The sequence below is a fragment of the Polistes canadensis genome, unplaced genomic scaffold, assembly GCF_001313835.1.
Source record: "Polistes canadensis isolate GaletaPanama2010 unplaced genomic scaffold, ASM131383v1 scaffold_124, whole genome shotgun sequence".
Lineage (NCBI taxonomy): Eukaryota > Metazoa > Arthropoda > Insecta > Hymenoptera > Vespidae > Polistes > Polistes canadensis.
In genome coordinates this window covers 403683-431311 of record NW_014569671.1, presented here as the reverse complement: position 1 = coordinate 431311, position 27629 = coordinate 403683, and the positions used below count along the sequence as shown (strand labels likewise).

Below are 27629 nucleotides of genomic sequence, written 5' to 3'. Positions count from 1 at the left end.
AACTAAACTAGAAGCTCGTCTTGGTTACTTGCCGGTTTTATAAACTTTAGCACCGATTATGCGACACAGGTTTTCTCGTTGACCAACGCCGATTGAGATTCCCTTAAGCGGCGTAAAAAAGTGGTCGTTTCTTTGCTCGAAGCCCTGTGTCTCAGATGTGATGCAATTGCTCGCGCCCCGGTATTTCCTGAATAAATTCAGTTACTCTCGTAAGAAATTATGTTTGTGTACGTACATGTATATGTGGGTATCTATCTATCCACCTCAGGCACGATCGAATAGTTCACGTTCTAGACCAATGCGGTAAACCGTTTACGACACACAACAGGGACAAAACCATTTCAAATTGGCTAGCATTGGGCTAGCAGGACTCAAAGATTGCTCCAAGGTATTATTGCCCGAAGTTACGATCGTGACGTTATAACATCAGGGACTACTGTTATTTTACATCCGCATTTTTCTCAAAAAAATATCGTGATTCTAAATGATTTGTTTGATTGTACCTTTTATTTTTTTTATATTTATTTATTTTTTTTTTTTTTTTAGTTTTCTTCTTCTTCTTTCTTGCCCTGCAGTACTTTGCCTGCAATCTATGAAATTGCCTTAGGCGGCATATGAAGATAATAAATTACGAAATGATCAATGACGTTGTCTTGACGATCACTATGAATTACAAGCGTCTTATGAAACGATTATAAAAGTTGTGTGTTTAAAAATAAAAAAATGCACGATCATTGAGTCTTATTGAATTGATGGATTATTTATTGCTAAAGTGTTTCCAATAGGCGGGCGGTCTTTGTTTTAAAAACTTAACGTTTAACGGGGTCAAACGTATCCCATGAGTTAATGATTCTTAGATTTTAAAAAAGGTAATGTTGCTGCGATAGAATGTTGCTCGGTTAAACGTCAACTCGGTAAGCCTACAATTAAGCCTAGTACTTTCGAATCCTTTCAGTCATCCAAGTAATTCAACTTAAACGGTCATGTCACCCGAGGGAGGAAAGTGATCACCCAACGACCCGTACAAATAAATCATTATTTTATTCAACAATGAAACAACGATACATAAGATCGGTAACAAGTATATCATTATTTACAAAAACGCATAACACCTATTTAAATCTAAATTTAGTTTAAATACTAAATTACTAAATTAACCTAAAGTGTTATTATTTATATTTTTTTTTTTGTTAATTTTTATTATTTATAAATTTTTTTGGCAATGAAATTATTGAATTAACGTTTTAATTCGTATTAATGGTGCTTCCAACCGTGATGTCCTTTACTTTGATGATGAAAAACGTGCTTATAAACTGGCACATGTACAGGATATGGTTTTGGTATCGGTACTGGAAAATGTTTCTCGACAGTTACTGCATATGGTTTCTCAACCACGTATGGTACCTAAAAAGAATTGCCTTTTTATTTTATTGATACGTATATGTACTTCGTATACTTTCATTAAAGATAAAAAAAGTTACTATATCGAAAGTGATGTATTATAATATGGGATTAAAGTCGATAAAGTAGAAATTATTGTTTAGTTTAGTATCTTGTCTGTGGTCTACACATTTACCGATCGATCAACACTTACCTTCTTTTCAACCACGTATGGTTCAGGTTTTTCTACAGGAATCTCAACATGTTTAACAACTTCCACGGGGACCGGATGTGGCACTGGTACCTGTACTTGATATGGTTGCGGTATCGGTACTTTAATCTGTTGTGGTATTGCTACTGGAACCGGGTGTGGAATCGGTATAGCATATTTTTTGTAAATCGGTATTTCCACGGGTTTCGAAGTTTCGTGATAGGTAGAACCACCATGATCTTCTTCATAACCAGCCCAGACTGCAGCCACCATTGTGGCTAAAATCTATATTACACAAACAAATAACATAATCTTATTAATTTAAATTCAGGTTTAATAAAGTTATCGTCGATTGTGTGTATGGACTAGCTTGTTGGCTAAATTAATTTTGTTACAAATATTGTATACACACACTAGGGATTATTCTTAATAATTATTTTATCGTTTAGAATGATTTTGGATTACTCACTAAAAGTTTCATCGTTCCAAAAGACTTGCGCGAAGATACTCTCGCAAATCCGTTCGCAGTATGTTTCACCGTCTCTTTGATACTTTCAAAGTCACGGCCAAGAGTTTATATACCAATGCAACTTTCTCCCTTCTCCTCATTACACCAACAGTAGATGATCTCTAAGCGTTTAAGTGAGTGTACAGCCTTCCATCATATATTAGTATAAATGTAATCGTAATTCTGGGTGTGGACTCTCAGGAGCAACGTTCTGTTTTACGTTCACTAATACCAACACATCTATTATTTTCGCATATAAATCATATCGAATGAAAGTTAGTTCATCAATCATGTTAAGATAATCTTTAAAATTAAAAATTATTGTTCTAACGACAAAACAAATGCCGATCGAGTTTTACTTACGTTAAATAAAAATATGGATATACTTTCGTTTTAACTTCTCATGATGAATTGTTTTATTATTATAAAAATAACATAAATTGAAAGTTAAGACGGAGAAATTTGTCTGATTCTTTTTGATATATTTTTTTTTTTTCATAAAAATTATTAAAATTATCATAATAGAGTCTCTTTTTATCGATAGAAAACGAGACAAAGAACCGATTAAACGGCGTAACGTAATGTCACGGTCTAATTTTTTGTGCCTAACAATCTATGAAATGTTCCCCCTTCTATAAGATCGGATACAAATTTACAAGGGAGTATTTAAATGCCGATAACGCTATGAGGGGGAAGGGGGAGATAAGATACATGAATTATATCGTTTGATTAACTATTATCTACTCTTCCCAAAAGTTTCGTAAAGTTCAACAGATCGTAAAAATTATAAAATTCCATCGGAATATATATTCTCAAGATTTTTTCGATGGAATTTCGATTAACGACTTCGTGTAAATATTTAATCAAAAAAAGAAATAATTTGTCTTTCAAATGAACTCTATTATCCCATCGGTAACCAAAAAAAATCGTTTAGAAAATTAAATCAGTCATTTAAATTATATTGAAATATATTTTTGAACAAACGCGTTAGACCTTGTATTATATATAAAAAAATTAAACGAATAATTAAAGGACGTTGACGCGAATAAAGTGGAAGAAAGTTTGATATCGTTTTACGTTAATTCACATTATTGACGTAAATACGAGAAATAAAATGATAAAAGAAAAAAAAGGAATGATGAAAAATAATAAAAAGTACTAAATACGTTCACGTTTGGTATATTTATTTATATGTATTTCTAAAAGGTAAGATCATGCGAGGGGTGTGGCCAGGTGAGTTAGTCGATCTCGAGATTCGAATCGTCGGTGATTCTATCCTGTGTATCTCAGAGCGGAACAGTGAAAGTGCATCCCAAGTAAAAGTGGTTTCACACGTCTGCGCAAGGAACGCTCGTCAAGTCTCAACAAACCGAGTCAAGCAAGTAGCCATCTAACTTGTTATGGTGAATCAAGATCACCATATCTGTTGTTTAGTTTTGTTCCTAATGTTAGAATCGTAACGATGAAACAAACGAGGAAATTCAATGCCGCATTACACGTCCGGCTTTTGCTACCATTTTGTGCATTCTTTTTTTTTTCTTTTTTATATATTTTTTTTTGTTATTTTCCGGAATTAAATTACAGGAAGAAGAAAATGAAAAAAATCATACCGTGTTGGAATTAAATTCGTCACGATTTTATAGATCATTGAGTTAATTTCAAATTGAAAGTCGAATGAAGTAGTACGTTTTGTAGATTCGTTTTTTTTAGGTGGATAAGAGGGAGAAGAAGAGAGTTGCGAGACCATGTAGACAGGATGGACGACAGTAGGCTACCAAAGGTGGCAAAAACAGGAAAAATAGGGATAACGAAACTACCTGGAAGACCTCAAAAAAGGTGGCATGAAAGCTGGACATTATCATCACAAGATTAACAAACGCCCTAAAAAAGAGAACTATATAACTAATATATGATAGGACGAAGTCCTAACAAGAAGAAGAAGAAGTGTTTTAGGTTCTGGTATTTATTTATCTTCTGTAATGTGTGTGTTTTTTCTTTTTTTTTTTTTGTTTTTTTTGTTTTCTCTTTCTTTATCTTTTACAAAATATGTTGGAAAAACTTAACAGGTAATATAAAAAAAAAAAAACAAGTAACAAAATTATTAACAAATATAAAATTCTCTAAAAAATGATCATAATAAATTAACAACGTTCTTAAAATTAATATGTTGATTAAAGATCCTCTGGGTACACAGAATCGTTTTTTCTTCTTTTCCTTCTTCCTTTTTTTTAATGCCATCCTTTGCCCTTTGACGTGTGGTGAAATACATGTTTGTAGATTGGAACGTGAACAGGATAAGGTTTCGCTACTGGAACCGGAAATTTCTTTTCGACGTAAACTGGATATGGTTTTTCTACTACGTAAGGAACCTGCAAATAAGAAAAAATGTAAACTCATTTAGAAACTCATTTAACGTTAAAAACAAATCGATAACTTTGATTGCATCATAAATTAATCGAAATGATTGTTACATAATTTTATAACGTAATTTACGATAATTAAATTATTATTTGAGTAAATAAAAATTGTAATTTTGGATAGTATTATTGAACAATTAAAATACTTACATGTTTTTCAACGACATACGGTTCCGGTTTCTCTACAGGTACTTCTATTTGCTTGACAACTTCAACAGGATAAGGTTGAGGAATTTCAACCGGCACTTGATAAGGTTGAGGTATAGGTATTTTGATTTCTTGAGGAATTTCTACCGGCACCGGATGTGGTATTGGAATAGCTACAAGTATTTCAAATATTGAAAAATGTGAATACAAATCTTAACGAATAATAATAAAAAAAAAAAATAAGGAAATTTATAGTATTTTTACCATATTTTTTGTAAATCGGTATTTCAACTGTCTTTGATTTTTCTTCGTAAGTTGATTGACCGTGATCTTCATCGTAATGACCGGCGAAGGATGAACCGATTAAAGCCAAAATTATTATCTGAAAAAAATATATTATTTTTCTTTTTTTTACAATTATTTATTATATTACCATTGAATAATATTTATACACAATTATACTATATTATTGCATATAATTATTGTATTCCATAAATAATTTTCATGTATTACGTAAATGAAAACAAAAAAACTAATTTTATAGAGATGATTTAATCTGATTAATTAATTATTGAATATTTATTTAATAATAACAATCCGAAATGATAGATAGATCTTACGATCGAATTCATGTTGCAAATAAAGTCAATTGGAAGGGTGTAGTACGTTAGAAATCAAGCCACGAGTGTTGACAGGGTTCGAATAGCCTGCTTATATACTATGGTGAATTCCACCACCTTTCACTAAAATCTTACGGGACGGTGGATCGCCCTCTTGGAGGGCTCTGAGCGAGAGAAGAAAGAAAGGGGGTGGGAGTAACGAGAAGTACGTGTTACCACTACCAGTATCCTGTCTTCGCCGTTCGTCTTGCTCTGACGATGCAAATACACAGTCAGAAATAAAATATTCTAAAAATGAATTGTCACGTTTTAGAAAAGAAAAAGTTCACTAAACGATTCGAATAATTCCATTGACATGTTCAACAAATTTTCTAATTTACAAGTAACAGAATAAACACGGTTTTATGTAAAAATTGTACAGATAAGTAAATGGGATGAAGAAAAAAAAAAGAAAAGAAAAAATATAATTAAAAAAATACGATAAATATAAAAGTCATATATATAAAGCTATTTTTTATATAAATATTTTTCTAATTTACCAATTGTTCGGTGTTAAATAAATTAAATTCGGTGTTACGTAAGTGGTGTATAAAAGAAAAAAAATAGGATGAAAGAAAAAATAAAGAAAGAAGAAAGGAGACATGACATCAATGAAAATCAGAAATGCTTATACGCCTTGAGGCAACTAATCGATCGTTCGAGTTCTTACAATTACCGGAAGTGAAGGGTACAGTCTCGTTCTAAGACGAGAAAATTTCCTGTTCGAAATAGGATTATACTTTAGCGGTCTTGCGTTCTCTCGTCATAACCGTATTTCCACTAAGCTCGTTTTAACGTTTGAGAAAATCATCTTCTTAGATGACGAAGGGATGTTTTCGTTTCATCTTCTTACAGATATAGTAAAAAATTCTTATAAGTATCACGATAGGAATCCATAAAAAAAAGAAAAAAAAAAAAAAAATGAGAGAAAAATATAAAACTACAATTCCAAATAAGAATTTTCAATCGAATGATTTTTCCAATTTAAAAAATGTCTATCAGAGAAAAATCTTATATTTTTATTTATATCCAAATACAAAAATTTCTTTCGATAGACTATGAGTTTAATTTTTGTAATACGATTATATAATCAAAACAATTATTTTTAATATAATAAGAGAAACAATATTTTTAGTAAATTATAATATAGATTTTGTTAAATCTGTAGCACGAAATAAATCGTGAAATAAATCGTGAAATAAATCAATGTAATTTATATTTGTTTTTCTTTTATTTTTTGGTACTAATACCATTGAAATAATTAGAAGTACAAATGGATCAATAAATTCATTATTACATGGACAGTTTCCTGCATGTACAGGAAGCATCGAAGTGCACCATTCGATTTGCTTCATATTAATGAGTTTTATGGTGAACGGCCAATCAAAGATCTTATTTTAAATCGAGGGAACTTCTGTCAATAATGAAATAAATATACTTCTTACTTTTAAACCCTTTTTCCTTCCTCCTCTCCTCCTCCTCCTTTTCCTCCTATTCCCACCTCCTTCCCTACTTCCTCAATCAGAGGAGTTACATAGATACAACTAACAAAATATAATAAAATAGGAAAAGTTAGATACATATATCTATCCATCAAATGAAAGCTACCTCTTCAGAAACTACCCATTTCATATTCATATTTGATCTACGTTCACTAGAAGGACTCCTAAACCACAATCATGTACCGCAATGCAACTACCTCTGTGTAACTCTGAAATTTACCGGAAGTGAACGTTGTTGGGTAGACATGAGTAGCTCTCTGACAACGAATTACGAGTTAATTTTTTAATTTTTTTACAAACTATGTTACCAGGAATATGAAAGTTTTTGAAAGATGTTACTTCGTTTCAAATATTTATTGTTAACAGAATCGACAATTTTAAACTCTACATAATCGTTCATTAGATTGTTCAATTTTTTTTCGTATTACGTACAACAAAAAATTATAATTTCTAATAAATTTTCATTCGTTATAAATATTTACTGCAGGAAAAGAAGATAAATAATTTTTTAATAACAGTAAATACCTCGTTTTTTTATCATGTTTTGTTTTTCATATCAAGATTTTAATTAAAATACTGAATAGAAAAGAATAATTGGTCGAAATTTAATTTGAATATGCTGAATTTTAATTTAGATGTTCCATTCTTCTTTTTTTTTTTCTTTTTTTTTTTAACACGATATACGAAACAAAAAGGAAAAGCGAAAGAGATATATAGAGGGAGAAATCGGAAGTCTGGAACGACATAAGCTCTACGACATAGATAACTTATAATACTTATATTCTTGGATGAACGGCTCGATGCCCCCGAACTATCATTTCGCCATGGAAAGTTTGTCTCGGATTTCGTTAGATTCGAAAGGCTCTGTTATTTCCAATAAGAACATTTTTTGAGGATATATTATTATTTGAATATTATTCGTATAATATATCGAGAGAATATACGTACAAAATTACGTATCCATTATCCTTTATTTACTTTAACATTCTTTTTCTCGAAACTATAATATTATAGTATAGAATTATCAACAAAATCAATCATTTTAATGTTGTTAGCAATTTTAAAATTTATTCTTTATTATTACATTAATAAATAATACATTACTTTCAAATAGAATACCGAATTAATTTAAACACCTAATAATCGAAATATTTATTTTTCTAATATATATAATATATAAACGCGAATCGTATCGTAAATATTTTTTCACACAATTTAATATAAAATACATATAAAATGAATGAATTGTATTGTTGCGTAGATATATTATGAAAGAAAAAAAAATATTTTTTTAACAATAAAAAATCAAGATTAGGAAAATTACGATTGAGAAATTACTAATATAGGTTTTGTTGTTATGTAGCAACGAATTATGGGTTATTCTTTCTTAATTTTTTTTTTTTTAATATTACCATCACGGTGATAGTTCTGGAGAGTAAGTCAAGTTAGAATTTTACTTTCGCCACAAACAACCTCTTCTTTTACCACATCTTTCCTTTCTACTTCTTTTTCAGTATTATTTATTTCAACATTTTTACACAAATGCATATACATATAAACTCACGAGATATATTTTTTTAAAACATTCCTCTCAAGCATACCGCGAAATTATATAAGAAGGGTATAATTGCACGTTTCAAGTATTTATAGCGTGTTTTCATACCTTAAGAAGAAAACAATGAGAATTATTTTTTCTTTTCTTTTTTTTTTTTTTATGATTGTTATTATATTCAGATGAATAGAATGATCAGTAAACATGAGCGTGAAATGTTTGCTTTCCCCATCGATTTTCCTAACTAAGGTATTTTCCTTCTTCTTGAAAAAAAAAAAGAAAAAGAAATGTTCAGTCTATCGTGAATCTTAATAATTATAGTTTTCGGAAGAGGAAATAAAGTATAAAGTTAATTTTGGTATCTACTTCCTTATTTTTTATTACGTATTACTAAAATAATTATATTATTGAATAATTAATAATAAATAATAAGTATCTGAATATTAATGATTGCATAATAGTATAATTATAATAATATTTGACGATGAAATATTGATAATCTAAATTATAAAACGATATGAAAATAACTATTATCTGATTAAAAAGTTGCAATTATTATCCAAATAAAGCATAGTCATTTTTATCGAGTTAGAATTTGTATCCAATCAAAAAATTCTTCTACAAGCAAGCAAGCTTTCAACAGAGATAGTTAAGAAATTACGTTACAAGAACCCATGTTACACCTTAAGCAAAGAAATCGTTTAACTTTTTTGAAACTTCTTTTATACGTCGCCAATTTTCTGATTGATAGGAATCTGATCAATTACTATACCAGAAGAAGAATTTTTTTTTGGTATTCGAAAGGAACGGGTACTTCTTCCGGCCATTCACTTTAAATACACACGTATACGAACCTATGTTTAAAGTTCATCGACTTTTTGGTAATTCGAAATATCAGATCGTTACCATAGTCTTGTCTACTCAGATTTAATTTTAATCACCGATTATTATCTTACTTTTGGTGAAAGGTAATATTGTCGAAGTTCTCTTCTCTCATTAATTTACAATTCGTCAAATAAAAACTTTTACTTCCTTCCTTTCTTTAATGAATAATATTATATAAGTATTGACAAGTTCCTTGAGTTATGTTTTACAGTTTACGTATTAACGTTCTAATAAATGCAATAAAATAAGTTACATAATTCATAATCAAACATGACAATCGAATTCTAATAAAGATCATGTAATAATATTGGTCATAATGATTAATGATGCTATTCGATAAATTTCTTTTTCAAATTCTCATAAATTTATTTCCACTGTCAAAGTTTTTTTTAACAAATATCAGTATTAAATTTCTAATTTTATTTTCTTTAACGAATAAGCCTTACAACTCTGACAAATAACATTCTATAATTATCTCACACAAGAATATAATCTTCTGGCATTGAGTAATAGTATTCATTTAAAGGTAAGATTCTCCTAATTACCCAAACGTTTACCTTCAAAATTAGAAGGGTTCATTTCTCACTCGGTTTTGTTACTATGGGTTAAATCTCCTTACGAATAAAATTAGGAACACAAAATGTAAGTTTGCATTCTTGAACTAAGATATTTTTCATACTGTTTAATTATTTTAACAACATATTAATAAAAATATACTAAATATTTAAAATTAAATATATTAATAACAATTTATTTATTTACATATAACAGGAAAAATTTTATCATAAATAAAATCAGATAAAAATATAACAGAGTCGTTTTAATGTTGCAGGATCTAGTAGTGTTTATAATGTTTTGATTTGTGCACTATTGTTTTATAAATTGGTATCTTGATCGGTATTGGTTTTAATACTGGTACAGGAATATGTTTGTATACCTTAAAAGGTACTGGTTTTTCAATTTTATAAGGTATTATCTTCTCAACCGGAGTTGGAACTTTCTTCTCAACTTTCGTAATCACTGGTTTTACTACCTGCAAATTTGATACGGATATAATTGTCATATAAAATTTAGTGACATTACTTTACTCAATTAATTAGTATGACGTTTTCAAACTTACTTCGTATGGTACAGGTTTAGGAACAAAAACGTTTACAGGATATGGTTGTGGCTCCGTTTGCACCATAAGTTTAGGAATGCTGATGGGAATTTTTTTCACAACTGGTACACCTAAAAATAAATAACAATTAATTAACAAGAAAAATTATATATATAAAATAAAATACGTTTAATTAATGATATATTATATTATGTTCACCAATATGTTTGATGGAAGGAATAAAATTTAATCCATGATCACCATAACCACCATGACCTCCATAACCACCATGACCTCCAAGAGATATTCCAGAATCCCAGCCACCTCCTAAGTGACCTCCCCCTAAGATCAATAATTATCCAAGATTATTTGTTAGCAGACGATCAATGGGCTTTAATAATGACCCCCTGTCAAAGCAGTTTCACCTAAATCTATGGCCGGTAATTCGTCTCCATGATGAACTGAAATTTCTCCAAGAGTGAGACTACCTCCATAATGACCTCCTAAATCAAAACCACCATTATGATCTCCAAGAGATAGACCATCAAAACTTAATCCAGATCCATGAGAATAACCAATGATGGTAGTGCACAATATGAATGCTTTCTAAACAAAAATTTGCACGACACTTTAAATCACTATTTTAATTACCTCATTATATTGGTATATTTTTTTCTGCTCTTTTTTTGTCTTTCCAAATTGTTAACACACTTGATAAACATTCTTTTTTTGTTTTTTTTCTTTTCTTTTTTTATTTTTATGTGCAAATAAAGTTAGAGAAAAAGTCATTGATGTGATGCAAGGGTTTATATTGGTTTAGCGTTTAAAAGTATCATCGAAATTAACACTCATTTACGTACGATCCTAATCATATTTAGCCAAGTAAATTCATCTATGCTCCTCTTGTAGAAATAGGTTCACTTGTGATAAATTCTTTAAGTGTCACTTTATATACCTCTTACCATGAGACTGACCACTGCCCCACTATTTTCCACCTTCACTGTACCACGTTGCTCCGATTTGTGGAAATACCACTGCGGTTATTTTGTTCACCACTTTTTTCAGTTTATACTGAAATTACGTAACACTTTATTTCCGTTTTTTTTTTCATATCGAACTCATTAAAAAATTCTTTTTAATATCCTATCATTAAATTACTCTTCATAGAATTTAATTAAACTTACAATTAGAAACAAATTTTATTCGGCCGAATTCGATAATTAATAACAAAAATACAAAATTGTTGTATAAAACTCGATCAAATATTTAAAAAATGAAAAATATTAAAAAGAAAAAAAAGAAAAAACTTTCTAAACGTGATTCATATTAAAATATAATTATACGATCATTGGTGTCTTTTGAAAAAAAATTGTATTAAATTAAAAAGAAAGTAAAAAAAAGAAGAAAAATATAATAAAATTTAATGAACGTTCATTTTGTTATTGTTAAGTTCATTATAATGCGACTTAAATAAATGTGAACGACGAGAAGGCTTAGGCTAAGGCCGTCATAGTTGTTGTCTCTTCTTAATCGTATTTAATAGTCACGCCTCATTTGCATCAAACGATTACATTGATCTTATTTCGAACGGTTGGATTAACTCGACTCGGCCATTCGCTTTCCATGGAATCCGTGGCAAATATATTGAAATTTTCAGTGAAAGCCGCAATTATGTTTCTTTGCGTGCGGTATACACGTGGATCCGTCACGTTCGTCTATTCTACGGGAAATGAAAGATAATAGTAATGGTGAATAGTATCTACGTACGTGAACATAATATTCAAAATTAAATCAAAACTTTATTGAACGTTTTAAATTTAATCTATGTCCTATTAAAATAATATTACACCTTAGATTATTATATATACTATAATATTGCTATAATACGTATAATAATTGATATTACTATTATATACTTAAATACTTTAAATTAATCTGAAAATTAAATTTCTATATATATAATAATAAATTCCTACATATATTTTTTGACGTCTAAGGTGTTATATACAACTTTATTCTGAATAATAATAATAATATTAATAACAATAATAATTCAATTATTCGTGTGTAATGGAATAGAAAATGTCTATTAATTTCAAAGAATTTGATGATTTAATTGAAAATAATGGAAACAATTTATAAAAGATGTCAAATCGTTTTAACATTAAAAGTGTTCGTTGAAACAATTTACGTTTATAAAAGAATTATAGTTAATTACGAGTGAAATTGAGTGTCTCTGGTGGAACGACGTTTTATATCAGAGGACGATAAACTCTTATATATTTTCTACGATGCATCTATTTTCTCTGAAATGAAAAAAAAAATACTCATACCACGTTAAGAGGTGACTGTGTAAGAGGAATACATTCACTTGGACAGGACTTTCACTGATGTGAGACTTGAGATTAGGGGAAAAAGCTTTGATATTTTTTATGCGATTTTATATTCGATTTCTTTTTATTGAAAAACAAAAACAATGACGTACAAAAATATAACGTTATCGTAACAATGTAGCACCAAAACACACTTATAGCATAATTATAATGCACTCGGTGATACCAACATGAGTATATACAATATAAAAAAAAACAAGTATAACGTAACAAATTGGACCCTAAAATATTTCTAAAAGAAGAAACAACGAAGAATTGTCTGCCTCGTGTATTTCATTCTCAAGGTATCCAGTCGTCTTGATTCAGTTTATACCGTGCCTATAAATTTCATCAAAGACGAAAGGAAATTCTCTGTTATTTTTTATTCTAGTGACCCTTTTTTGCATGATGGTAGATAGTTTTATAGACAGGAATCCTGATAGGATAAGGTTTAACTACTGGTACTGGCACGTGTCTCTCTATTGTTATGGGAACATGTTTCTCAACAGGTACAGGTATATGTTTTTCTACTGGGTACGGAACCTTTTTTTCGACAGGTACAGCAACCGTCTTCACTATTTGGATTGGGACAGGTTTTGACACGGGTACTGCAACTGGGTATGGTTGTGGAATCCCAACAGCTACTGGATGAGGGACACCTATTTTGACCGGATGTGGTACTGGTATACCTAAAAATGACATAAATTAGTTGAACATGATGTTAATCTGTTCTTTTCTTGTTGTTGTTTCAGGTAGGACTTACCTATCTCCTTGTAAACTGGTACAGCAACAGGTTTGGTAACTTCAACGTGTTCTGATACTGGTACGCTGTGAACGAAATTATGACCACCGTCTAAAGAAATTCCATGACCACCCTCATCACCACCGTGTCCACCACCATATCCACCACCATATCCACCACCATATCCCCCAAGAGATGAATAATCCTGATGTCCTCCATCTAAATGACCACCACCCGATTCGAAATGTCCTGCGGAAGCTTCGAAACCACCACCTCCGTGACCACTGGAATAGTCACCACCACCATAGCCACCACCATCCCCTGAAGTTCCATAACTTTCTTGGTCCGATCTTTTGATATTTTGCAAGTGCCGAACTATTCGCATTAAATCATCATGACTGTAACGTTGATCCACGATTACTGGCGCGGCCGTGGCCAAGGACAACAGTGAAAGTAATACCTGCGAACGAAGGTTAAGATCGAGTCTAGAATACCTGTTTTCTAATCTCGAGAAAGATAAAAAAAAAAAAGGAATCACCAATTACGCTAGAGAAGTCAAATTAAGATAAAATAAGCTTGGAAAAAAATAAATGTACTGAAGTTATATCGAATTTAACGAAAAGAACAACAACAAAAATAAATTTCCAGTTTCTTTCACCTCAAATATCAAGAGAAATCGTATCAATAATTTCATATATTTACTATGCAATTAATAATTTTTTTGTTTAAATTACTAATTCTTTTTTCTATATTTTTACGAATTAATCGCGTTAAACGTTTAATCGCGTATTCCATTTTCCTTTTCTTTTCTTTTCTTTTCTTTTATTTTTAATTTTTCATCCAATTTTTTCTTTTTCTTTCTCATATCTCTACTACTCACGATTTTATTCATGATCGAACACGCGTCTCTTTGTGCAAAGTGCAAGGATGCCTTGTTGTTAGAAGAGATTTCTTACTGAGACTGATACATCTTCGAGCATAGCTCGTCTTAATATACCATGGGGCCTTTCACTGTCGACGATGTAATTTAGTCTCGGCTAAGCGTGCTTGGAATCCCATTTAGTATGTACAATTGTTTTACCGTAAACGCTTCGTCGAGCACGTGAAAATAATTGACTACCTCGTAGTATTCTCTATTCGTTTACAGTTCGGTCATTACTTATACAGTCAGAAGGGTGAGCGACCATCTATTGCAAACCTTCGTGAATTTCATCTTAGATTTGCTATACATTTATGGTCCCGCTACGTTACGTCAATACTAAAACGATTCGTTTGGAACCCTTTGATCTAATCTCACTTCCGTTCACGTTTACATAGACATCAAATAAACCAATAACTATATGTATGATTATAACACTTGTATTGGTTGTGTGTATTGCTATTTGGATTATTATTTTATGGTATGGCTACACATTTTGTATAATAATATAGTAGATAGTATTAGTTTATATTTTATTAATATATCTAATTGTATTGTAATAATAATTAAGGAATTAAAATTTGTGGAAATTAATTCAGTATAGTAAATAAATATAAAAATTTGTTTATAAGAAAAGAAAATATAAAGAAAATGCATCGAATTAATGTATTAACCTACTATATTATCGTAGATGCTTTTAGTTTTGGTTATAAATTTCAAAAAAATGTTACACGCGATAAAATATATGACCACTTATAAAATTTACGCGTATCGATTTTAACGCAGATATAAATTATCCATAAATCAAGTTCTTTACTATGATAATATATTATCTATCATACTTATCCGTTAAAATTTACAAGTATCGATCCTAAGTGGATATAAATCGCGATCTATAAATCTAGTTCCAAAAGTATGATAATGTGTTATCTATGTATCATACTTACTTGTCTACCAACAAAATAAACTTATGTGAAAGGAGTAAAAAGATATCAAGGAAAGAAGAATAATTTTTTAACCGACAAACCGTAACGAGAACTCGTTTGTTAACATTCTCGGGTAAAGAAGACGCGTCTTTGAGATTGGTAAAAAAAATTAACTATCGTATGAAAGTATCTGTCATAAGATACATCAACGACTAACATTCTGATCTCACTTGTCGGTTTCAAATATTAGATTGTACGATAAACTAAACTGACAAAGATAGATTCAACTTTTCTTTCCTACATACATTAGATACATTATATATTCTCTCTCTTTCTCTCTCTCTCTTTCTCTCTTTCTAACGATATTATAATTCCTACAAACGATACATACACACGTACACATCCTGTCGTAGAAATATACATTCTATCTCTAGTGTAATTAATTTTCTACCGAACACTGGGAGGGTCAGTGAAGCTTTTAGAAGCTTTTACGCCGCATAAATTACATTTACGTGCTACATCTTTCTGTAAAATATAGGGGAAAGAACATTACGAACTTCCTATTGCGTTTTCACTATAAAAATATTCATAAGGAAATTAATTTTTCTATCTTTTCGTTCCTATGAAAGACTAAATTCAATGATTTATAAGAAACAATATTGATGAATAATCATAATCATTGTTTATTAATTATATTCTTTTCGAGTTATTCAAACCGCTCTTTTGTGTTTATTTTTGTCATTAAAAATAATTACTTAAATGAGTGGGGTTGCATCATGCGACAAAGCATGATACGATTTGCATCACGTATCTTAATTGAATAAAATTGCATTACATTCCTGGTACACATGGGTAACGCACACAAACAAAAAATATGTGGAGAGAGCATAACGAAAGCTTTGCGAGAGATTATCTCTTAATTATAATCGAGAAAACTCTGTGAGGCCGTTAACACTGGTTCATGATTAAAACTTTATGAATTCTTTGAGAATGCACAGAAGGTAGAAAAATTAATTATTATCTAGCATTCTTTTATCATCATTCTAGTCATCTCTTTGCCTTCCATCCCCCCTTCTTCAACCCCTTTCGCATTTCCCTCACTTTTCTTCTTATCTCGCGTACGAATAAATTAAATGTTAAACGTTCAGTTACCTAATACTCGTTGAATTATAGCAAGAAGAAAATTTTTGAATTCATATTTTCTCTACGAGAATATACTTATTATTAACAATGAACGTATAATAAAATATACATTTTTATTGAATTTATTTTTTAAACTATTATGTGAATTATTGTTAATTATATATATATAAATATTTAATAATTGCTTAATCAGATTTGATTTAATAAAAGAAAATATCCATTAATTGAGAATATAAATGGAATGATGAAATATTGAATAATAAATTTTTTGGTAAAAATTAATATTTTATTTTGTACAACAAGGTAACAACAGTTAAGTATTATAAATACAAAATGTAATACTATTAGCTATGACTCGAGATTAAAACTTATAGGAAACGACGTGTGCTTTTTTTTGCATATGTTTTATGGCAATATGCTTCATCGAAAGATTCTTTTTAATTTTTTTCTGTTTCTTTTTAAATGGCAATTTTCCGAAGAAATGTATGCAGTTAATGAGTATGTGTGCATGCAAACCTATCTTTTTTCTTTTAATATGCTTATGTCACTTTCTGTCTGTTTGTCTGTCTATTTGTCTGTCTGTTTGTTAATATTTTTTCCTGTATTTTTTTTTTTTCTTTTTAATGACTCCAACCATGACCGTAACTTTTAACTTTGTGATAAATGTGTTTGTAAACTGGTATATGAATCGGATACGGTTTTTCAACGGGTACAGGTACATGTTTTTCTATAGTGATTGGTACAGCTTTTTCGACGGGCACGGGTATCACTTTTTCCACCGGATACGGAACCTTTTTTTCAACTGGTACTGCTACTGTTTTTACCACCGGTATGGCCACTGGTTTGGCAACCGGTACATGAATCGGATATGGCTGAGGTACTCCTACTGCTACCGGATGCGGAACTGCTATTGCAACTGGTTGAGCTACTGGTACTCCTAGACAATAACAAACATTTAATTCTTTTCTTAACAAACAAATTATATTTGATTATTTTTATTTATGGTCATTAAAATTCGTGTAATTATAATTAGACTTATCTTAATTAGAACATAATCGTTTATTGAGTTAAGGAAAAAAATTCCGTAAAATGATGAAAAATTATATGGATTAGAGCTTACCAACATTTTTTATAATAGGGACAGGTACCGGCTTCGTAATCTCGACGTGTTCGCTGATCGGTACAGCCTGTACGGAGTAATGTTGTTGTGCATGACCTCCATAAAGACCATGATCGAGACCTGAGTGAAGGCTATGGCCTCCACCACCGTAAGAATCGTAAGAAGAACCGTAAGAGCTTATGTCTTGATGAATATTTCCATAAGAATCGTGAAGAGATATATCCTCGTGTCCACCATAACTCGAACCATAATTTGTTGATATTCTGCATATCACATATAATAAACAAAAAATATTAAAATTTATAATTTCTAAGATTTACAAAATAATGAATTATATTTTTATTCAATTTTTTTAATAAACTCGTCAATTTTTTGTTTAAAAAATAATCAAACGAGCAAATATTATTGTTAAATCTTATAAAATTATAATTTTCAATACGATAGTTATAATTTTATTCATTAAATATAGTTACACACACACACACACACACACACATGCTTATTTAAAATTAATTATATTTTATAATAATACTATTATTATATACATATATATTATTATATTATTATATTAAATATTGAATAATATATTTTTATATTTTACATACCCTTGCCATCCACCAGAATTAATGCTCAAACAAGTCCGGGTAAGCAAAGATATGACGACGAGCTGAAAAAAAATACCTATTTTTAGTAAACATAAGAAGGGTAGCTTTCTTAAATCAAGAAAGGTTATTTCAAAATGGGTCTCGTGTTTTCTTTTTATCGGAAGTAAAGAAAGACAGAGTATGTTTCCTATGGTTCACCAAGGAGATACTTGACCTCGATAAAAGTGTACAGTCTAGAAGGAGATTGTATGTCTACAAGACGTTTACTTTAGAAGGGGGTATTGTGTCCAAGAGACTTTCGATTTATCAGGAATTTCGATAAAATGATTCACTACTTTCGCAAATCTCCAGGTAGTATATACATATACTAAAAACCATAAGGTTGTTGGTCATGTTCTTTGTTTATTTTTTTGTTGTTACTTTTATTCGTCGTACTTACACAGGACAAATAATACATTGTACGATCTGTTTGTTTGTTTATTTGTTTTGTGTTTGCCTTTGTTTTTCTCTCTCTTTTATTTTTATTATTATTATTATTTAATTAATTAGAATGTGATAAATAACGAATGGACGTTAGTATGAACGAAAACGTAAGGGATACTGCAACTTGTCGGAGGTTGAACGTTCGTTTTTATACACAAGACGCTTTCTCCCTCCCACCCCTTCTTAGTTAACAGCAAACGGAGGATCTCTCGTTTGAAAACCGGACTTACATGTACTCGCCCATATTCTATTCGTAAATCGAGAACTATGATAGTCGGTAATGAAATCCAACACGTGCAATGGGTTAACTTGTTTCTCACCTTTTTAAGCTAAACGCCAATAATCTTTACATGTGTACCGATGACATTGAACTTGAAATGAAAGAGGAAACAAATATAAATAATATATATATGCGTAATCAATTTGATATATTAATTGTATAATAAATTGTCTTAAATATTTTTCATTAAGATTTTATATATGATTTAGATTAAATTGTTAAATAAAATCGTGTTCAAGCTCGTTCACACCATCCGGATCCTTCGAAGAGTGTTAGTCGAATGCAATGAGAACGTCTGAAGATTGGTGAACGACCGGTGAATGTAATGTACACGCCCCATGTGTTAGAAAACAAAATCTATTAGAGCCACAAAACTGATGAAAGTGATTTCCTTTTCGATCCGGACATCCCTTTCTTTCGTTTTATCCCCAGCATACCGTCGCGCCAAGAATGAAAGCACCTATTCTTTCTAAAATACCATTCGTGTTAACCCAAAGAAAAAAAGATTAATGTCAAGAATATTTGAAATCAGATACGTAAATATAAATAATAGTATGAAGAATATAAGTGACAGTAATTGTGACAATGATTTAGATTTAATTCATGACCGATACGTTTCCCCATCTTTTTCTAATTCGACAAATACATCGTCGCATTGGAAAGTAATTGATATGATCTGAGAATACCAATAATACTTAATATCATAGTTGAATTATTACAAAAATGTTATTCCTAAAAACGTCACTTTAGCCCAATAGATGAAAGTACCTTTCCTTGTTCTTCGTACTTTGCACTTGGATTATAAGTGTATATAATGCTAGGAAATGAGGTTAAATCTAGGTGCAGTGAGAGTAGAACACGCAATACGAAAGGAAAGCAAATAAAATTGGGTGAAGGAGAACGCAAGAGTTAGAAAAAAGGATGGCAAAAAAAAAGCTAACCGACTCCGATGAAAGTATTATCCGGTTCGGCGTGAAAGGTGGAGGATCATGGGGGGACGTCTCGTTATAGTAGCAAGACATCTCTTAGCAATTCGATTTTACTCTTGATATTTAGAAAATACAGATTTTAAATAGTTTGTTATTTATTTTTCTAAACTGCTGGTGGAATCTTTCTAAATATACATTCAACGAATCAACCCCCATGAATATTAAGCTTCAATTGTAAAATCAGAGAAAATAATTAGGATACAATTGAAATACATATTTTATTTTAATACGTACCCAAAGATGACAAATGTTATTAAGTTTATCTCGAGATAAATACGATACACAAATTTTAACGTTTTATTTTTATGTAAAAAACGTGACCAGAAGAAAATATTTTTCAATTCATAAAAATAATACAAATATTTTGGTTCCGTTTACTCTACGCGTATAGTATTTAATATAGATTCAAGATTATATCACATCATTAACGAGAGGAAGTTTCCTTGGCAACTTTCGTTCCGTTGCTCAATAACTAACATCTTGTAACTCTCTTTTTAATTGATGATATTCCCAAAGATCGGAAGCAAATAGTTATCAATAAATAAACAAATACTGTCGTTGGATAAATCTGGGTCAATGTAGAGCCAACAACGATCCTAAATCGTTTCTCAGAATATAAAGATTTCTTTTCAAGAAAGAAATAGCGAAAGGGGATAAAATGTTTTAAGTGAAAACAACGTCTTCTAATAATGATCTATTAAAATATTTGAAAATATGGTCTTGCTATTCGTAAAAAGAATTTTTTCTTTTATAACATTCTATTATTCTCATAAATTTTTTTCCTCTTAATCTTTAGCACAAGGATAAAAAGTTGCCGCGAATTTCTATCAATGTGTTTGAGAATATTTTTTAGGATTATTTTACATACAGAGAATGTTCCGTTTAATTTTGTTTGACCGACAAAAATTTAATTGTATTTAATATAAAACTTCTCTCTATTCAATTGATTACAATTTATTTCGTGGAAGTTATTATTGGGCGTGTTCCGTGAGAAATTCCTGTGAAGGAAAGAGGAAGAGAGAAAGAATTATGTATGTATGGTCAGGAACAGAATCAAGTGAAAGGATTCCGGTAGACTTGAGAGTACATCATATTGTAGATTCAGTGCAATGACTTCGATTGGCGCATGCGTATATGATTAGGAGCAATGACCTTATTCTTCCTACGAACAAACTAACTTCCTCTCTATTTAAACTATGACAAATTTCTAATGTCTATATAAGAGATGGTATTAAATTATAAGAATCATTCGGAATAAAACAATATATTTTGCCAACAAATTCTATTTATAACAAATACAAAACATGATTAGATATGAAAAACGTCCATCACCAAAAACAAAAAAACAAAGAGATTATATGCTATGGATCGAAATTTTCTAATTTTGATTAACTGCTCCAATTTGATTGTATCAATCAACCCCAGGGATGGTGTACGGATTTTGCAAATGCTGCATTTTCAACTGCATTTGCTACTGCGTTTTCTTTTGCTGCGACAATGTCCTTTTCCTAAAAAAAAAAAACAGATGAAAATACATTTTTTGGATTACACTTTGAATAATAATAATAATAATAATAATAATAATAATAATAATAATAATAATAATAATAATATATTATTATTGCATCTCTGGTATTTATGAAAAACAGATAATTATTAATAATATAATAATTATTATAACCTTGGCTTCTTGTTCGCTTTGGGAGATTTGCTTGTCAACATCTTGTTTTCTAAGTTCAGCCGCAGTGTCAGCAGCATTTCTCTGAATAGCAGCAGCCGCAGCAGCTTCCCTTGCGGCTGCAACCCGTTGTGCAGCAGCCACAGCATCTTTCAAGGTTGCCAGTCTCTGTTGAGCAGCGACTAACTGTTTCGCGCTGGCTCTTGCTTCTCCCTGGGCATGCGATGAAATTTCTTGTGATCTGAAAAACAAATAAATCAAACATTTAATATTGAGATTTATTTATTAAGACGTGTAATTTGTTTGTTTCAGGTAATCTACCTCAAAGCAGCTTCTCTAGCAGCAGCTTCTTTACCAAGTGCAATCTTTTGTTGAACCACTGCAACTTCTTTAGCCTCAGCAACTCTTTGTTGAGCAACCAAAACGTTGTGATTAGCTTCTTTAGCTTGTTGAATCGCTTTCACAACTTCCGGTGGATAAGCAATACTTGGAGTTCCCGGTGATGGATCTTTCAAAGTCTACAAATAATATTACAATTATTTATTAAATTTCATGCATTCTTTTTTTTATTCTTTGATCAAAATTCATACTTGTAGTGCAACGTTATGGGTCTCTTGAGCTTGAACTTGTGCAAGAGCAAGATCAGAAGAAATTTGAGAGTTCCATGGGCCACTAGCAAAACTGGTAGGTGCCCAAGCAGTTGCACCGTAAGCTGGTACAACCCCAAAAACGTCGTAACCAGGTGGACCAAACAATGCAACACCACGTTTATGTTTTTTCGGTTCCATTTTTGATTCCGTGGCGATAGCCACAGCGAATACAATAACGATCTGACATATTAATTCAAAATATTTGTTATAAATTGTAGAAACAAACAAGATCAAAGTGATACGAGTTGTATATAATAGTTTTGCTTATTACCGTTGCTATGGTCTTCATCTTGATAGGATGCTGTTGGAAGAACTGATACTTTACCGATGAAATCTCGCGTATATATACGAGTTCGAAATCGATCAGAGAATGGTTTGGAACTTATGGACGATGTAATAATGATATTAATTAAAACGATTAAGTCAACATAAAAGGTAAAACTCAAGAGACACGGTTAACAATTACAGGTCTTCATTGTCTAATAACTCTTGATTCCTCTGCAATACTATCACCGTGTATGAGACCACTTATAAACCTGGAAGTCAATGATTCAAGATTATTATCTTCGTATCTACGAATTCAGGAAATCATCTAGATAGTAGCTTACTTAAATATATTTCCTGCACGGTATAGATATATTTTGAACATGGTCGTTGAGATTTGATTTAATCGATGAAACATAGAAACATTTCTAAAACGCATTTTACTTGTCTTATTATTAAATGTTGTGCTATCGTGAAAATGACGTTGACGAATATCATATAATATTCCTCTCACTTGATACGGTATACACTATTCTTATTGTAAAAGTATTATATTTGAAGAGTGTTAGATGATTTATTAGAAGGATTGTGTGAAAGAGTGAAAAAGACTCTGTTTCTGTCGTTTAAAATAAAAAATTGTAATTCTGATGTACATAATACAAAAATGAAATATTTTCAAAATTAATTTATTTTAAATGTACATTGGATACTTAAATATATATATTAAATTAGTTTTAATTTACAACTAATTGATTGAACTTTTATGTTTCAGATTCCTGTTAAATCGTGAAATACTTTCTCGTTGTCGAATGATCGATGTTTAGTATTAAGTATATTAGGAAAGTAAAATCCTCTATTACTCGTCAATCCTATTGGATTGTTTGATACACTTTCGGTAGCTCTTTTTCTGGCGTCAGAAAACTTTCGAGAATTTTTCTTTTGGTTGTAAATAAATGGATGGTTTTCTTCATCATTGGATTGTTTATTATGATCGAGGAATCCACCTTTTTGATGTTTTATTTCTGGTGCTTTACGATTATATTCTGTAATATTAAATTATGATAAATAATCTTAAAATATACTATATAATATATATATATATGCAGAAGTTTGGCTGAAGGTTTCAAGGTCATTTAAAAAATTCATTAGTTTTTATAATCAAATTTTTTAATAAATAAATTTTGTTTATCTCTCTCATAAATTTATTTTTATGACATTGAGATCTTGGCATCGCGCACAGCCTATAATCTAAATTATAAATATTAATCTTCCTTACTATTTTTAATTATTGATTTTTTGTAAAAATCATCGAAATCTTTGTCATCATAATCCTTCCTAAAATATTTACTCTTCTTCGGTTTTACCGGTTCCCTTTGGCTCTCGTATCTCTCACTCCCATCTTCATCTTCATCATCGTAATTAGAACGATTAGATTCTGATTCATGATCATTACTATATTTAGAAGACTGTCCATCATCGTCGTTTTCAGCCGATGAGTAGTTTACAAACTTGGTTGAGATCGTCTTGTCGTCATCATCTTCATCTTTATTATTTACCTTTGAATATTTTCCAAATTTCTCGTCGTATTCTTTAAATGGAAATGATTTCGAAGGAACAAAATCACTTTCCGAGGATGATTCCTTCGATGGTTTTGCCGAATATTCTTCCTCGTCGTTTGAATTATGACCATATTCAGTTTCAACACTTTTGTATCCTACAATAATATATTAACAACATAAATATATAAATATAAAATAATACAATATATTAATACGTACTTTCATCTTCGAAATCATCTTCATCCTCATTTTTTAAAGGTGGTGGTGGATTAGTTGTAATTATATCAACATCCTCGAGTATCTCACCACCTGGTTTGGTATTCAGATTCACCTTTTGATAAGGATTAATAATACGAGAAGGTTGCACGTTTTGGAAATGTAATTGTGGTTGTGTACGAAGAGGTTCATAGGTACGTGGTATCTTTGCAAGATCGAGGGAACCTGGATAGTGTGATACAGTAGCTCCTTTGTATTGTGGAAACTCTGGAGTACTGCTAGCCGTCTGAATAGGAATCACTTGGCCCTGAAAGCTTGAAATGGACGATTGGAAAGGTGATATATTGTTTCCTTGCCCTATCGATTTATCTTTTACATCGATGATACCGAAATTTAAGTTAGGTTGTTGGTAATTAAGGTTGTGGTTTAAAAGCATTGGCTGGGTTTCGAATGTTCTCAGGTAATCTGGTAAATTTTCAGAATTCGTAACTCGTACCACGGGCAATGTTATTTTTTTCATATCAGTTGTTTCCTTTTGCGGATAATATTGCGATAATTTTTGAGTAGATTCACTTTGATGATTTGTCGGATAAGTAAAAATGTATTCTGAATTTTTAGGTCCTGGATATTGAGTCCTGTATATCGGTAATTGAACTTTGTTGGCAGGAACTTCTTTTTGAATTGAAATGTCCGATGATGAACTTAACTTTTGATTTATTAAAAATGGATTCTCGTAATGCATACCAAACATATCTTCTACAATTTTCTTTTGATTATCCTCGTTCAAATTTGTACTTGATTCTTGTAATTTATGGATTTTAGGTTGCATTATAGTTCTATACTGTATCGTCGGTTTCATTAATTCGGAATTAATGAATGTTTGCCCAAAGTATGGTGTTGAAAATTGTCCCAGGTTTGCATAGGGTTGGTTTGCTTGATAAGATGATAAGAAAGACCCACCTGTAGCTGGATTCTGATTAATTGGTATTCGTTGATTATATTGTGAATGTGGCCCAGGATTGTAATTATTAGATGTTACCGATTTGGTACTTTCTTCGCTGTTAAATGATTTTTGATTAGCATCTAAAGATGATGGTACATATTTAGATGATTTAAAATCTTCTGATTCTTCGGACGAATTTGGTACATTTAACGCTTTAGTTATTGTAACTATTGAAACAATTATGTAAAGAATCTGCAAAATTTATTTCAAATTATTTAACTTTAAATATTTATCTTTTTTTTTTATGTAGAAATGGTTTAAGTTAAAAAATAAATATTTGCATTAACCTACCAACATGGTATTTGTTAACAGGTACAAGTTGATACCAATGATCGATCTTAACTGGCAACGAGCGGCATTCATTCCTCTTTTATATTCTGTGATTAGTGATGCGAAGAAACAGAATGGGTTACTCCATTTCTAAATTAAACAAAAAGTGTCGATAAAAAAAAAAAGCGAAGTAAATTTCTTCTTTCTTCTTCTCTGGTCCATGACGCCAATTGAACGGCTCGATTTTATTGTACTGTCTTATCTTTTACTCTCCCTGATCAACTTTTTCGTATTACATTTTTTTGGTTTGTATTTTTATTTAGTCAATACTGGAGAAGTATTGTGAGAAAGAAATGTTTATAACAAGATTATTCTTTTATCAATATATATAATTAATACTTCAAATATATTTTTCTTTAATTTCTTTTTCACCTTCACCCTCATCCAATACATTTCCTACAGCATCGTAGGGAAGTAATAAATCATAGACATTACATTATAGTTCCTTCACTGCCGCAGGAAGCGGATTTAATGCCTCGATGCACGTCAAATGGGACACGCTTTAATAATTTTATTACCTTCATATAACGTACATCAAATCGGAAAATGTTCCTAAGAAGGAAATAAATCATTATAAATTTCTTATTTTCTATATATTATATTATTATTTCGATGTAACTGTTATTCAGAATTGATTTTCTAGACAACTTAATTTTATATATATATATATATATATATTCAAAAGTAACATTCATTTTACTGATATACATTTATTTGGTCATCCGTTAACTCTACGCCTTATGAGAAAAATATTTATGTTAGGTTCATAAAATTTTCATGTACACAGAAGTTCTGATAAAAATTGTACCATGAGATTGTCATGATTATCGGGACTGGAATCTGAATTTTCTGTTTTATGGACGACTCCTTTAATATTTCAACTATCCAAGGCTCATCATTAACTTCTTCATGATTGCGTATATTATTTGTAATGGTATAGTTTGTTCATGCATGTATAGGTATTATAATTTAGGTTGCTCAGAAAGTTTTAGCCGATTTTATGAATTATTTTATTTGTATTAAAAATATCCATCAGCACGAGTCTTGCGTGCAATCCAATTGATATATGCAAATATGTTGTTTACAAATAGAAAAATGTCGCTAAATAAATTTCTTGAATATGATTATACATTGGGAAATTGACATTAATTTTTAACTATTACGAAACATATTTTGCGATTAAGAAAATCTCACAAATACGAACCAGAAAATTAGTTTTCTTTCAAAGCGGAACGGCGTATAGGAAAATGATTTGATAACACACACTAACACATACACACTCAAACAGTTAACAATATTTTTTTTTATATAAATTATGGGAAGTTTAATATTTTTTACTTGTCTTACATTAATATTTACAATAACGATATTATCGTTTTTTTTTTTAATATAATACGAATATTCCTATACTTAAAGAATGAACTGTGTGTGTGTAGCTAGAAAAATAGAAAAAAAACCCAATCGATGTTTAATTTTGATTATTCCCTGAATCCATTTTATGTTATAATAATTTATAAAAAAAGATATTAACTGTTTCGTTGTACAGATAACATATTTTAACTACTTAATTCTAGGAATATTATTTGTACACGAGTACAAGCCGTTGCAATAGTCGTTGTCGTAATAAATATGACATCGCAATTACGGGAATCGACTAATTTGATTTCTCACCTAGTAAATTTTTCATTAAATTTACGCGGCACCATTGGAATCAATGTTACTTGACCTAGGCATCATACGCGAGGAAACATCATCCGAATTTTTGTCCAAATAACTTCTTAAAGTATCGTTGTAAAATTGTTCCTGTAACCTTCGTTTCTCGTCTTCAAAAAATTGACGTAATTGATCCCTATTACGAAAATAATTAGGTTTATTATTGCCAGGTGGCAATTGTTTGTTCTTCATCAACAAAGCAAGAAGATTATGCATTCTAGGATGATTAACATCATACTTGTTATTTTCAGCGCTATTTGATGATCTAAGTTCTTTA

At 30.4% G+C, this 27629-nt stretch overlaps 4 protein-coding genes across 4 annotated transcripts; all 4 read right to left on the bottom strand.

Moving 5' to 3' along the window:
• Positions 1-1254: 1254 nt before the first annotated feature.
• LOC106788074 lies at positions 1255-11232 on the bottom strand. Its single transcript, XM_014750994.1, is given in 11 exon segments — positions 1255-1404; positions 1595-1903; positions 3917-3980; positions 4335-4468; positions 4667-4836; positions 4928-5045; positions 10130-10294; positions 10382-10491; positions 10580-10702; positions 10786-10966; positions 11221-11232. Coding segments are annotated over 11 exon segments (1536 nt in total).
• Positions 11233-12858: 1626 nt separating this feature from the next.
• LOC106788079 (glycine-rich protein HC1-like) lies at positions 12859-14434 on the bottom strand. The gene is made up of 3 exons (XM_014750999.1): positions 14355-14434; positions 13496-13934; positions 12859-13421 (listed from the first exon to the last, which is right to left on the bottom strand). The coding sequence occupies exons 1-3, from the start codon at positions 14364-14366 to the stop codon at positions 13120-13122; spliced, it is 753 nt and encodes a 250-aa protein (XP_014606485.1). The 5' UTR covers positions 14367-14434; the 3' UTR covers positions 12859-13119.
• Positions 14435-17082: 2648 nt separating this feature from the next.
• LOC106788073 (zinc finger protein 512B-like) lies at positions 17083-18914 on the bottom strand. Its single transcript, XM_014750992.1, has 3 exons — positions 18901-18914; positions 17583-17845; positions 17083-17399 (listed from the first exon to the last, which is right to left on the bottom strand). Exons 1-3 carry the CDS (start codon positions 18912-18914, stop codon positions 17083-17085), a joined length of 594 nt encoding a protein of 197 aa, XP_014606478.1.
• Positions 18915-21354: 2440 nt separating this feature from the next.
• On the bottom strand, positions 21355-22556 carry LOC106788072 (protein TolA-like). The gene is made up of 5 exons (XM_014750991.1): positions 22539-22556; positions 22208-22447; positions 21939-22135; positions 21621-21858; positions 21355-21447 (listed from the first exon to the last, which is right to left on the bottom strand). The coding sequence occupies exons 1-5, from the start codon at positions 22554-22556 to the stop codon at positions 21355-21357; spliced, it is 786 nt and encodes a 261-aa protein (XP_014606477.1).
• Between the last annotated feature and the right edge of the window lie 5073 nt (positions 22557-27629).